The sequence below is a fragment of the Nanorana parkeri genome, unplaced genomic scaffold, assembly GCF_000935625.1.
Source record: "Nanorana parkeri isolate BGI_ZX_2015 unplaced genomic scaffold, ASM93562v1 scaffold1602, whole genome shotgun sequence".
Classification (NCBI taxonomy): Eukaryota; Metazoa; Chordata; class Amphibia; order Anura; family Dicroglossidae; genus Nanorana; species Nanorana parkeri.
This window is the reverse complement of record NW_017307870.1, coordinates 245,294-257,745: the sequence shown is the minus strand read 5'-3', so window position 1 is coordinate 257,745 and position 12,452 is coordinate 245,294. Positions and strand designations below refer to the sequence as shown.

The following is a 12,452-nucleotide window of genomic DNA, read 5'->3' as shown; positions in this document are numbered from 1 at the left end:
CTTTCAGGGCGTGAAGAAAATTGCTGGTACTTCTGGGTGTAGAGAAGCATGAGCCTCAGCCCTTGTCCTATCAAGTGACAGTGCTGTTGCTTTGCAATGACTATTCCAATAACAAATTGTTGACCGTATCATCCTAACCTACCTAAGCCAACACTAATTTATGATTTGGAGGTTCCCCAGAAAGGTATTAGCTTTCTAGGGAAATCTCTTGGTGATTGGCTCAGTGCTCGTAGACCTTCATAGATTTCATAGACGTTTGTAAGCTCCATATAGAGTGAATCAGAGCTCAAACAGGTATTGGAACGAAGGAAATGTAACTATATACTGCTGGGGGACCATGTATTACTACAAAACCATTGCTTTAACCTTGTGGGCAAACCATCGAGTTTAGTGCTTCATGTTTTTTGCATTTGAATGTCAAAAAAATAAGTCAAACAATATAATTTGGAATGATAAAAAAACACAAATCAAAGTCAAGCTTGTTTGTTGGCTTGGTTGATTCCATAAAAATGGTCCGGGGTATTTCCCAGTACAATGCTGTGATAATTCGAGGCTGTGAAGGTGGAAATCTGTTTGTAACCCCCTCCCCACTCTGTACATTCCACAGCTGATTACTAGTTTTTTAAAATGTTTTTCTCCTTTTAGGCCCCTGGATCTGTCGACATTCACAGTGTACCTCGGGGTGTATCAGCTGTCTGAACTGAGCAGCCTCAATGCAGTGAAGAGAGGTGTGAAAAGGGTCATTACCCACCCAGACTTCACAGAAGAAGGATCAAGCGCGGACATTGCCCTGATGGAGCTCGATAAGCCGGTCTCTTTCACCTCCTTTATCTCTCCTGTCTTCCTTTCGTCCCAAAACGTCTCTCTTCCAGAGGGAACCATGTGTTCGGCTATAGGCTGGGGTGACATCCATGAAGAAGGTAAAGACCACTTTGGTTAAAGAAACATTGTAATTATAAGATAGGAGTTCAAGCTGCCGTATAAAGTACCTAGTTTCTCCTTAGTATTTATCGTTACCCCCCTCTCTTTGTTCCATACAGTCAATCTCCCAGAACCTAAAACCCTTCAGAAGGTGGACGTGGCCCTGATTGATAGCAAAAAATGTGAAGCAATGTACCGGGGCAGCTTAGGCTATGGTTCTTCTTACAATTTGATTGAGAAAGACATGATCTGTGCCGGCTACAAGCAGGGAGGAAAAGACTCCTGCCAGGTATGTGGAGAAACGTATCTTCTAGGCAATGTAGGCTTTAACGTTTGTGAAATGTGGCATCTGTAGATCCCAATTCAAATGTGCCTTCTGCTGTGATTTGTAGTTGATGGGTAGATATTACATATTGTGTTTTCTTCTTCCAGGGTGACTCCGGTGGTCCCCTCATGTGTAACGTGAAAGGGGTTTGGTTGCAGTTCGCTATCAACAGTTGGGGTTATGGTTGTGCCAGGCAGGGCTGTCCTGGAGTCTACACCCGGGTCCAAAATTACCAGTCGTGGCTCCTGCAATATGTGCCGAACATCCGCTATAGTGACGGAGGGAAAAGTTCACCTTCAGTCAATGCAACAAGTACCGCTTCAAACTCACTTTCTCTGGCAATAAGTCTGAAAGGACAACTGGGTGGAAAGATGGAAAACTCAACTTTTAATGCCACCGGCATAAAGTTGGCATCAGCGGCTACTTCCTCTCATGTTTTCTCCATGACCGGCATCATCCTGATCCTTTTCCCTCTGTTGTTCTTTGCATAAAGATTCTTCCTATTCCTACTCCTACAGATACATTAATCCCGGGGCTTGGTAACCACTGGGATGGGAAGAGTGGGAAATCCTCCTCAATGGGGAAATCAATAAACAGCTGATAGAGGTTCTAACCTCCTATTATCCTATCTTAAGTTAGACATTAATAATGTAGCCAATGTTAAAATGTTTATATAGACACAATGTTAGTCTATGGTATGATTGCTTGTAAGTGTTTGTTGGATAGAGAAGGGACAAAAATGTCATGTTATGTTTTGCCGCCTGTATCCCATTGGGGAGAATTCCCTTTACTTCCTGTACCAGATACTCAACAGGAAGTGGGAGGAATTCCCTCCAAAGTTAGGGATCTCCTCTCCTATACAGTTTTCACCGGTACAGGTGTCCCTGTTGGAAGATTTTCCCTCACCTCCTGTTCTGATGACAATTTTAATATTTTGTTTTGGTGATAGTGGTTTTTTTAACCCTAATAAAAACTTCCATTTAATGCTAAAAATAGTAGTTTGCCTTTGGAAATGCTTTAAAGATTATTTATTACGGTCTAAAATATTTTGAATACTTATACAATGTATGCCATTGTTACTATAATGTTACTATTACTAATATTAATGGGAACATTGACTTGTAGATGAGAAAAGATTAGGACCCCTATTTTTTTTATCTGTGAGGATGTTTATTTATATTTATTTGTATTTAATATGTGGTATTGTGTGTGTGAGTATTGTATATTTTTTGTCATTTAAATAAAGTTTTATTCTGAATTTTTGTCTTGATAATTGTGTTAAAATAAATAATTTCTTAAATGAGAAACACAAGTCTTTGTTTTTTTAAAATTAATTTTCAGTCTTGTTCACTTCTGAACTGCAGACAAAGAGCTGACTAAAAACATAAAATACATATATAAGAATCTTTTCACTAGGGATGCAACGATACCAAGTACAGTGCCCGGTACAAGTACAAGTACGGATACCTTTTGAGCTCCAAGACTAGACTAGAGAAAAACTCAGAAGTTAGGAGGCCGCTGTCATTTGTAAGGAGCACACGGAGCTCCCGGGATTTGTACATCTCTGTTCTAATGTATGATTTTGTTTTTATAAATATAAATATTCGGGATGCACCGATACCAGTCTTGCGAGTACGAGTACTGATACATTTTTGTTTATTGTCATGTGACAGCTTTCCTAAAAAAATACAGACTAATGATTTCAGGACAGGGGTGTAGCGCCAGAGCCCGGTCCCAGCTGCAACCGCTGCAACCCTGGTAGTTCTCACGAAAACGCCAAGTATCGGCATTGGTACTCGAAAAGTATCGGTGCATCCCTACATTTCACCTTACCTGTGTTCAGTAATGCGTACAGATATAATAGCTGCAGTGGGTGTTTGGTAGCTCTCAATAATCCCGGTCTGATTTGTTTTGTTTAAAGTCATCTTCTCAGTCATAAACCACCCGCCCATCCAGGCCCTCTCTAACATGACATGCCACAGCAGGGCAGGTGGTACATCATGCGCATATTGGGCCACCTCCAGCCAGGAGTACATCCTTGACAGCAAATAGTCTATGGTATGATTGCTTGTTACTGTTTGCCATCCATGTCCCTGTGTGCTGAGACCAGGGCAGGGATGGATGTACAAAGAAAAAAAAACAAAAAAACAAGGAAGGCAGATGGGGCTTTTAAGGTGCCCAAACCATACATCATGTCCATCAGACACACGTAGTCTTGTATAATTGTTTTTTATTTTATTCATTAAAAAAAACATAATTTAGAAGCTTGATTACACAAACATGATACAATAACACATTAAAACTGAACTACCTCCTTACGGAACCCACATATGTGTATACATTATACCCATAGATCTGTTTCTCCTGAATTGTCCTTAAACACATATTTGTCATGTAATGTGGGCCTGATCTTCGACGCGTTTCATGACTGTATGTGCTTCATCAGGAAGGTTGGAGGTAACCTACGATATTGTATCGAAAATAAATCTGAATCTAATAAGTTTCATAACAGACATTATAATAGGAGGGGAGGAGAGGAGCATGGAGATGGAAAGGAGCCGAGAGAAGAAGGAAGGGAATGGAGGAAGAGAATAGGAGTGAAGGAAGGAGAGGAGAGAGGAGACCAGTGAGAGAAGAAAGAAGATGGGTGAGAAGAAAGTTAATAGGAGGAATAGGAGAAGGGAGAGGAAGAAGCAGGAGAGAAGTGAGGGGAAGAGAGGAGAGAGGAAAGAGGAGAGAAGGAAGGAAGAGAGTAAAAAGGAGGAGAGGGGAGCAAGTAGACCAGAGAGAAAAAAGAGAAGATGGAAGAGAACAGAGGAAACAGGAGATGGGAGAAGAAGGAGGACAAGAGCATTAAGGGGAGGAGAGGAGCAAGGAAATGGAAGGGAGCCGAGAGAAGAAGGAAGGGAAGGGAGGAAGAGGAATGAAGGAAGGAGAGGAAAGACCAGTGGGAGATGAAAGAAGATGGGTGAGAAGAGGTAGAAGGGGGAAGAGAAGAAAGAGGAGAGGGAAAAGGAGGAGAGAAATGTGGGGAGGGCAGAAGAAAGGAGATGGGAGGAAGGATAGAGAAGATGGCAGAGAAGAGAAAAGAGAGAAGAAAGGAGTAGAGGGGAAAGGACACAAGAGAGAGAAGGACTAGAAGAGAATGGAGAGGGTTAGTTAAGAGAGGAGAACAACTGGGACTGTCTACAGCATCTCAAGAATAAATAGTAGCATCCTCTGTAGACCTGAGCATTCCAGTTTAGGACATGTATGCACAATCTCCCTCAGATGTATATGGCCAGTTTTGGGGTCGGTGTGTCGGCCGAGTGTAGGCCCTTAAACATGGTAAAATATCCTAATTATCTGGCAAATGGACACCTTAAAACTTAATAAATACATTTATTTTTTCACACAACTAGCACCCCCTGCAAAGGCAGCTTTGGGAAACGGTGCGGTAGCACTAGGTGTCAATCAGGGCTCTGTTTCTTTGCACAGTGCTGTTAGTCTAACACAGTCCTCTTGCAGGCACAACACAGAACAATATGCATTTGGAAACGTGTATCCAGCTATTTGTCTGGAGTTCAGCTTTTGGTCTAATTTAATTAAATTTACTTTAATTTAATGTAACCTACCAGTTTAATTCCAGGGCCCATGATTTGGAGTTTAGATGAGCAAATTAACTGAAACAGATACAGCTGGTCCTTTATTTAATCTAAGCACAGACACAAAACATGCAGAAAAGAACTGCTGCCCATGTGATCAGGAAATCTTGCTGGACAGATGTAGCTCGGCTGCTCCAGTGTGGGGTCTGTATATTGACTCTAGTGACTCTAGTGACTGTAGTGACTGTAGTGGCTGTGCTGCTGTCAGCTTTGGTGAAGTTGACAAACAACATGTTCTTCTGAGTCTCTGGAGCCTTCAGCTTAATCCAGTCCTGAAAGGAAGTCAGTCGGGTGTACACCCCGGGGCGGTTCACCATTCCACAACCATCACCCCAACTCACCAGCCCAGCCAGGAACCACTGTCCACCTTTGGAGCAGACCAGAGGACCCCCGGAGTCTCCCTGGAAAAAAAGATAAAAAAACATGAGTTTTGGCCAGGTTGCTGGAGGGAAATGGACAGATTTGGTATTGTATATATTTATCACTTATAGAATCCTAGAAGGTTTTAAAGTTTTAAAAAAACAACATATTGACTTCATGTTTGCAACACGTGCGCATTTCCTCATGCTTTGTCTCTTTCAATGTGCTGCAAGTACAGAAAAATACCTGCTTTGATCTGACAAAAATCCAGTGAGCTCCAAACTTCCTATTTGAACTGATAACTCTGCCTCTCCCAACCAGTGCAGTCAGTCCTGTGCAGTTCTCCTCTGCTGGACTACAGAACTCCTTCCTCTTCTATAATGGAAATAAGGAGAGCTCCTATTTCCTGGGGTTGGGATTTGGGATTCCATTACTCATTGTGTTGTCAGCTCACTACAGGAAATAGGAGCTCACTGGATGTGTGCCTCGTGATTTTTTTCATGAAAAAAGTGTGCCTTTGCACAAAAAAGGTTGAAAAACACTGGTCTAGGTGATCGACAGATATTTTTGTGTACTGGCAGTGTCTTTTAAAGGGGCAAACCTTCGTACATTCTGAATTTAAAGTATACCTTTCATAAAAGATATTTAATTTCTGCCAAGGCTAATCGCCTTCTGCAAGGATGTGCCTGACTTCAGCACTTCTCAGTCACTGCCCTGCAATCGGCATGCAACATCAAGACATGCAGCAGCAAGTCAGGAGTCATATTTCCTCATATTTGTGATTGACAGTTTTGAAACCAAAGGATCGGGATGGTAGCCAGGAAAGGAGATGAGTAATGGCAGCCCCCAAATATCTCCCAGCACTGGTTCCCATTATCATCAACAACTGGTTTTAAAGGTTTTTTAGGACTGAGATATGCAACATTTACAAAATCAAGACGTACCATTGGTAAACTAAAAGATCTTCTAAGCTTTGTCTGCCGTGGTCAACATAAGAGCCTTTAAATGCAAACATTCTCACCCATTATTGCCTGCTGATTAGTAACAGATAACTTCAATATGGTATGTTTATGCTGTAGTCGATTCCCCTTCCCCCACCTTCATGTTCCCTATACGAATGCACACCTGTCCACGATCCTGGAAGATCTGCATTGCGTGGCTTTTTGGCAACTGTATGTTCAGCACTAAAAACCTGTCCTGAAGGTTTTTGCACATGTGCGATCCAATCCCATTCATTTCTATAGAGAGGGCATCTATCAGGTGACCCAACGATAGACAGTGTCTCCATGGAAATGACTGGGATTTGTGTGGGCATGTGCAGCAGGCTTTGGGAGAAGCTTACTCCGCTGGGACAGCACTGGGATTTTCATGTACAACTATCTCTTGGCTTAGAGAATGGCTTGAAAAAGAGAAAATGTCCAGTGAGCGGCAGTTCTCTGTGCGAAAATGCCTTGTTGATGTCAGAGGTCAGAGGAGAATGGGCAGACTGGTTCAAGCTGATAAAAAGGCAACAGTAACTCAAATAACCCCTCGTTACATCCGAGGTCTGCAGAAGAACATCTCTGAATGCACAGCATGTCCAACCTTGAAGCAGATGGGCTACAGAAGACCACATTGGGTGCCACTCCTGTCAGCTAAGCACAGGAAACGGAGGCTACAATTCACACAAGCTCACCAAAATTGTACAATAGAAGATTGGGAAAACGTTGCCTGGTCTGATGAGTCTCAATTTCTGATGTGACATTTACAGGTGAAACTCGAATAATTAGAATATTGTGCAAAGTTCATTTATTTCACTAATGCAACTTATGCGGTGAAACTAATATATGAGAGAGACTCATTACATGCAAAGCAAGATAATTCAAGCCGTGATTTGTCATCATTGTGATGATTATGGCTTACAGCTCATGAAAACCCCAAGAACCCCAAATCCACAACCTCAAAAAAGTAGATTATTACATGCAATCAATAAAACAAGGATTGTACATAGAACAATATCGGACCTCTGACAAGTACAAGCATGCATATGTACTCAGTACTTGGTTTGGGCCCCTTTTGCAGAACTTACTGCAATTACTTTTGCACGATATTCTAATTATTCGAGTTTCACCTGTATATGGTTGGGTCAGAATTTGGTGTAAACAGCATGAAAGTATGGATCCATCCTGCCTTGTATCAACGGTTCAGGATGCTGGTGGTGCTGTAATGGTGCGGGGGATATTTTCTTGGCACACTTTGGGCCCCTTAGTACCAACTTACCTTTGTTTAAACACCACGGCCTTCCTGAGTATTGTTGCTGACCATGTCCATCCCTATATGATCACAGTGTACCCATCTTCTGATGACTACTTCCAGCAGGATAACGTGCCATGTCACAAACCTAAATTCCACTCAGGCTGGTTTCTTGAACACGATAATGAGTTCACTGAACTCCAATACACAGTCACCAGAACTCCATCCATTAGATCACCTCTGAGATGTGGTGGGACGGGATCATGGATGTGCAGCCTTCTAATCTGCAGCAACTGCGTGATGCCATCATGTCAATATGGACCAAACTCTCTCAGGAATGTTTCCAGCGCCTTGTTGAGTCTATGCCACGAAGAATCAGGGCAGTTCTGAAGACAAAAGGGGTCCAACCCGATACTAGCAAGGTGAACCTAATAAAAAGGCCAGTGAGTGTGTGTATGTATATATATAGAAAATCCCCTCCCTAAATGATCCCCAGATTGCAACAATGATGTCGGATGATCTGGATGCTCTTTGGATTCACTGTGCAAGCATCAAAGTGAACATTGTCATTCGAACTCTCAGCAAGTGAAACGTCACCATTGTGCTAATTGGCACCTTCATCAAGCCAACGTCATCTTATCGTAATATGTTCCCTCTGCGTGCGTCGCAATGTAGCATCAAACGGGGAATAAAAGTCCTTCGAAGGTAAATTAAAATGTTCACTTTGAGCTCTACCATTCCGCTATGTTACATAAAAGTCCCACTAATGTGATGCCCGGGATGACCTGGGCTCAGATGAAGTGGGTTGACTGATGCTGAACATCAGACTGAGGACATCTAGCAGCAGAAAAAAAGTTTTATGTGGGAAATCTCTGGATTGAAGGTTCAAACCTGGATACATGTGGGGTCACCGTGGCCACCTCCATGACTTTGCCATGTGGTCCTCTGTACAATGTCTAATGATACGATACTTCCACTCTGTGACTCACCTGACAGGAGTCTATCCCGCCGGCCTGATACCCGGCACAGGTCATATCGCTCAGGATTATGGGAACCGAACTGCTGACACCAGACTGGATATGGTAGAGCCGGTCGCAGGTATTTGAGTTGATCAGAGGGACCCGGGCCTCCTGCAGAGTCTGGGGGCTCGGGAGGTCCACTGTAAATAAATCATAAAACAGATCAAATGATGTAGCCAACCAATTGAACGATTTGCTGATGTATGATCACCATCTATAGGCTCTGACACCAGTCAGCACTGTTTCTTATTTTTGTTAGGAGCGGGTCGGGGGTGGGGGTGTCACTGGAGAGGTAAGTCTTAGTAAGGAGGGTGCTTACAGCAAACAGCGTCACTTCACATAATGACATATTAGCACCGCTCATTATAGGAGTCCAATGATCTCAGGCTGCATGGTGATGCACCCCCGGAAAGAGGTTCCATGACATTCATTGGTATACTCCTGACATAAGTGGTAGATTAGCGCTACTACACTTGTTTTCTGTATCCATTGGCATCTTCCACTATACTTCCTCCCTGCTTACTGTCACTTGGTATAGTCTTAGATAGACCTTCCAAGCTTCTCCCATGTTTATTTATTTATCTATTTATTTATTACAGGTATTGCATACAGCACTGACAACTTACCCAGTGCTTTACAGTGTGCACATTCACATCGGTCCCTGCCCTCAAGGAGCTTGCAATCTGAAGTCCATGGGGTTGATTTACTAACCTAAACACACACACACACCAGGTGTGTGTGATTTTCACACAGCAAAACGTATTTATCAACCAAAAAGTCTCTAAAAGCATATTTCCACTAATGCCATATATGGAAAAATCATGCACATGATGCATATATAATGCTGCTTCACAGTTTAGACAAAAATGGTTAGCTCATGCATTTACATTCCTGCATTCATCAACGCAAGCAACACAACATAGAGCTAATTTACCCAACATCACCTTGCAATTCATGCAGGGCTTTGAACAACACACCTGCTGGGTGTGTACACACTACAAAGGTGTTTTGATTCCTCCCATAGACCATGCTGGGAGGGAACACACTACAGAGGTGTATACACGTTCGTGGTGTGTTTAAAAGGTTAGTAAATCAACCCCCATATCTCACATGCATACATACAAGGGCCAATTTAGACAGGAGTCAATTAACCTTCCAGCATGTCTTCGGAGTATGGGAGGAAACCAGAGGACCCGGAGGAAATCGACGCAAGCACAAGGAGAACACTGCATGCAGATAGTGCCCTGACCAGGATTTGAACCAGGAACCCCCAGTGCTGCAAGGCAGATGTTCCCACATTTGTATTGTTTGGTTTGGAAGATCTATTGTCTTTTTACACATCATGTGACCAGCAAACATCCTCTGTAATGTATTTTGAGAAGAAAAACTATGTTGGATCTAAGCTTCTGTGTCTAACTGGAGAGTTACCAGCAAATAGAAAGATGTGACCAGCACTCCAATCCAGCGGATCATTATTGAGCCTGATGAAGGGGACCCTGTGTGGCCCCAAAAGCGCTTGTCTTTGTGACTTTTGTCAATAAAATGGATTTACACTGACGTGAATCATTGGATTGGAGTGCTGGCGACATCTTTCTATTTTTTGCTGTATCTGCTTGCAATGACTCATCCGCAGTCATTGCAAGCACCTATTATCATTGGGACATCCGGTAAGGAGTGCAGCAAGGTATATGGACTTATTATTGGAGAGTTAGACTCTGAGTCAGCTTGTGACTATACTGCCCGGAAGGATCGAGGGCCCAAGGAGGTATGTCAAAGCATAAAGCGGCTCTTGAGACAGAATAGGGGGAGGGCGTGCCCACCTATATTCCAGCATTGGAGATTATAGGAAAATTATATTTCTGAGTTATCAACATGGGGGCTGACTCTTTAAAAAGCAGAAGCAGCAACTATGGTACTATTGAAGGAGTCTGGACTAAAGTTTAAAAAAAACAAAAAAACTACCTGAATGGATTTTACATTGGAAAATACATTGATAAACCCCTTGTAGATAGCTGGTGGGGTATATGACAAGAACTTGTAACTACAGATATACAGAACCTACCTCCAGACCTGATGGTCCCCCAGCCGGTCACCCAGCAGTCTAGTCCATCTGGGAAGTTCACATCGGCAGTGGGCAGACAGACCGGGAGGATGTACGCGGTATATTTGACCGGGGTCTTCAGCTCTATGAGGCTGATGTCCCCCAACGAGCCCACACCTGTAAATTTGGGATTCTTTATGATGGTTTTCACCCCAACAGAAATCTCCTGCGAATTTGGACTGGAAAGTTGGTAGCAGCCGAGGTGGACGGTGAGTTTGGAGGTTGTCACAGAGCTGTAATATTAAGAAACAAATACAAGAAAAAGATGAAAAACAATAAAATCAACAATTATAACATTAAGAAAAAAAATGTAGAAAGTCTATAACTAGATCTTGGTGTCCATTTCTAAACCTAAACTCTAGCTGGGGCTCAAAGGGCAATTCTGATGTTTTTTTGTCAATTTTAATTTTATCTTTATTCCAGGAAATGTTCAATCTGACCCAATCCACTGAATTCTGTCCCACGAATACCCAACCTCCACCCATCAACCTATCACAATTTTCAGCCTAAATCTGTATAATCCAAGCCTTCATATTTGCTGGTGTTTAGGTTTATATTCCAAATTGGGGGCGAATGAACTACTCCCCAGTTTATGATGAATCTCACTCACTCTATAGAGTCTAATTGAAGCCGAATGCAAATACACGTGCAGCTTCCAGCATTGAAAATTGGGCTTTGGAGGTAAATTTCCTGCTTAGCTGATGGACCTACCAATCAGATCCCGGATGAACCCCCACATTTTTTGGAAATTACGGCATTTGTATTAAACTTGGTTTAACACTACAAATGAATATAATGCCTAATATTAATTCAAAAAAGGGAAACATAATCTACTGCCCACAGGGCGAGAGGCTTTGCGGCACAGTTCTCTGCATTTCAGGTACAAATATCAAAAATTTCCTTGGGCAAGTTTTCAAAAATCTGGAATTATGCTAATTTGGATACAGTCATCAGCTAGGCGCAACCAGTTATGCTGATGACAGAAGCCCCCTTTAGTGATCCCTAAATTATGAAAATTATTGTAAAAAGTGCCTATAAAATGAATATATATATACACAGTATATATATATTTTTTTTTTTTACAGTATATACAGTATATACAGGTGAAACTCGAATAATTAGAATATCGTGCAAAAGTAATTGCAGTAAGTGCTGCAAAAGGGGCCCAAACCAAGTACTGAGTACATATGCATGCTTGTACTTTTCAGAGGTCCGATATTGTTCTATGTACAATCCTTGTGTTATTGATTGCATGTAATAATCTACTTTTTTGAGGTTGTGGATTTGGGGTTCTTGGGGTTTTCATGAGCTGTAAGTCATAATCATCACAGTGATGACAAATCACGGCTTGAACTATCTTGCTTTGCATGTAATGAGTCTCTCTCATATATTAGTTTCACCTTTTAAGTTGCATTAGTGAAATAAATGAACTTTGCACGATATTCTTATTATTCGAGTTTCACCTGTACACATACACTGTGTTTGAAGTTTACCCCTGGCAAAGCAAAGCCCCTTGTTCTTTTTTTGGCAGACAGTTAGGGTCACAACTTTACATTTCCCCCCCGCCAATAGATTGCCATCACCAACCTGATAATACAGTGAGCAGCAGAGATCACCCAGGATTCACTGATGAGGGATCCACCGCAGAAGTGTCGTCCATTCATGCGTAAACTCACTTGCCATGGCCACTCCCCCGCCTGGGCATCCTGTCCGCCCATAATTCGGCTTGCCACCTGAGGCTTTCCACATTCTGCAGAGAGGATTAATCATATGTAAAGCAAAACTCCAGGATATGCAAAAGTTGACCCTTGCAGTTGACACCCCCCCCCCCCCCTCCAAAAGGGTTAACT

The 12,452-nt window shown here is 42.4% G+C and overlaps 2 protein-coding genes across 2 annotated transcripts in view; one reads left to right on the top strand and one right to left on the bottom strand.

The window, feature by feature from the left end:
* LOC108799006 (serine protease 27-like) overlaps nucleotides 1-1,737 on the top strand; it is a 3,572-nt gene extending 1,835 nt beyond the window's left edge. The window contains exons 3-5 of the mRNA XM_018570818.1: nucleotides 646-920; nucleotides 1,041-1,210; nucleotides 1,354-1,737. Coding sequence (XP_018426320.1) covers nucleotides 646-920; nucleotides 1,041-1,210; nucleotides 1,354-1,737 — 829 coding nt within the window. The remainder of the gene's footprint in view (nucleotides 1-645; nucleotides 921-1,040; nucleotides 1,211-1,353) is intronic.
* A 3,203-nt stretch (nucleotides 1,738-4,940) lies between these two features.
* Nucleotides 4,941-12,452, bottom strand: part of LOC108799005 (serine protease 33-like) — a 14,278-nt gene continuing 6,766 nt past the window's right edge. The window contains exons 2-5 of the mRNA XM_018570817.1: nucleotides 12,190-12,352; nucleotides 10,564-10,835; nucleotides 8,472-8,641; nucleotides 4,941-5,291 (exon numbers count right to left, since the gene is read on the bottom strand). Coding sequence (XP_018426319.1) covers nucleotides 4,941-5,291; nucleotides 8,472-8,641; nucleotides 10,564-10,835; nucleotides 12,190-12,352 — 956 coding nt within the window. The remainder of the gene's footprint in view (nucleotides 5,292-8,471; nucleotides 8,642-10,563; nucleotides 10,836-12,189; nucleotides 12,353-12,452) is intronic.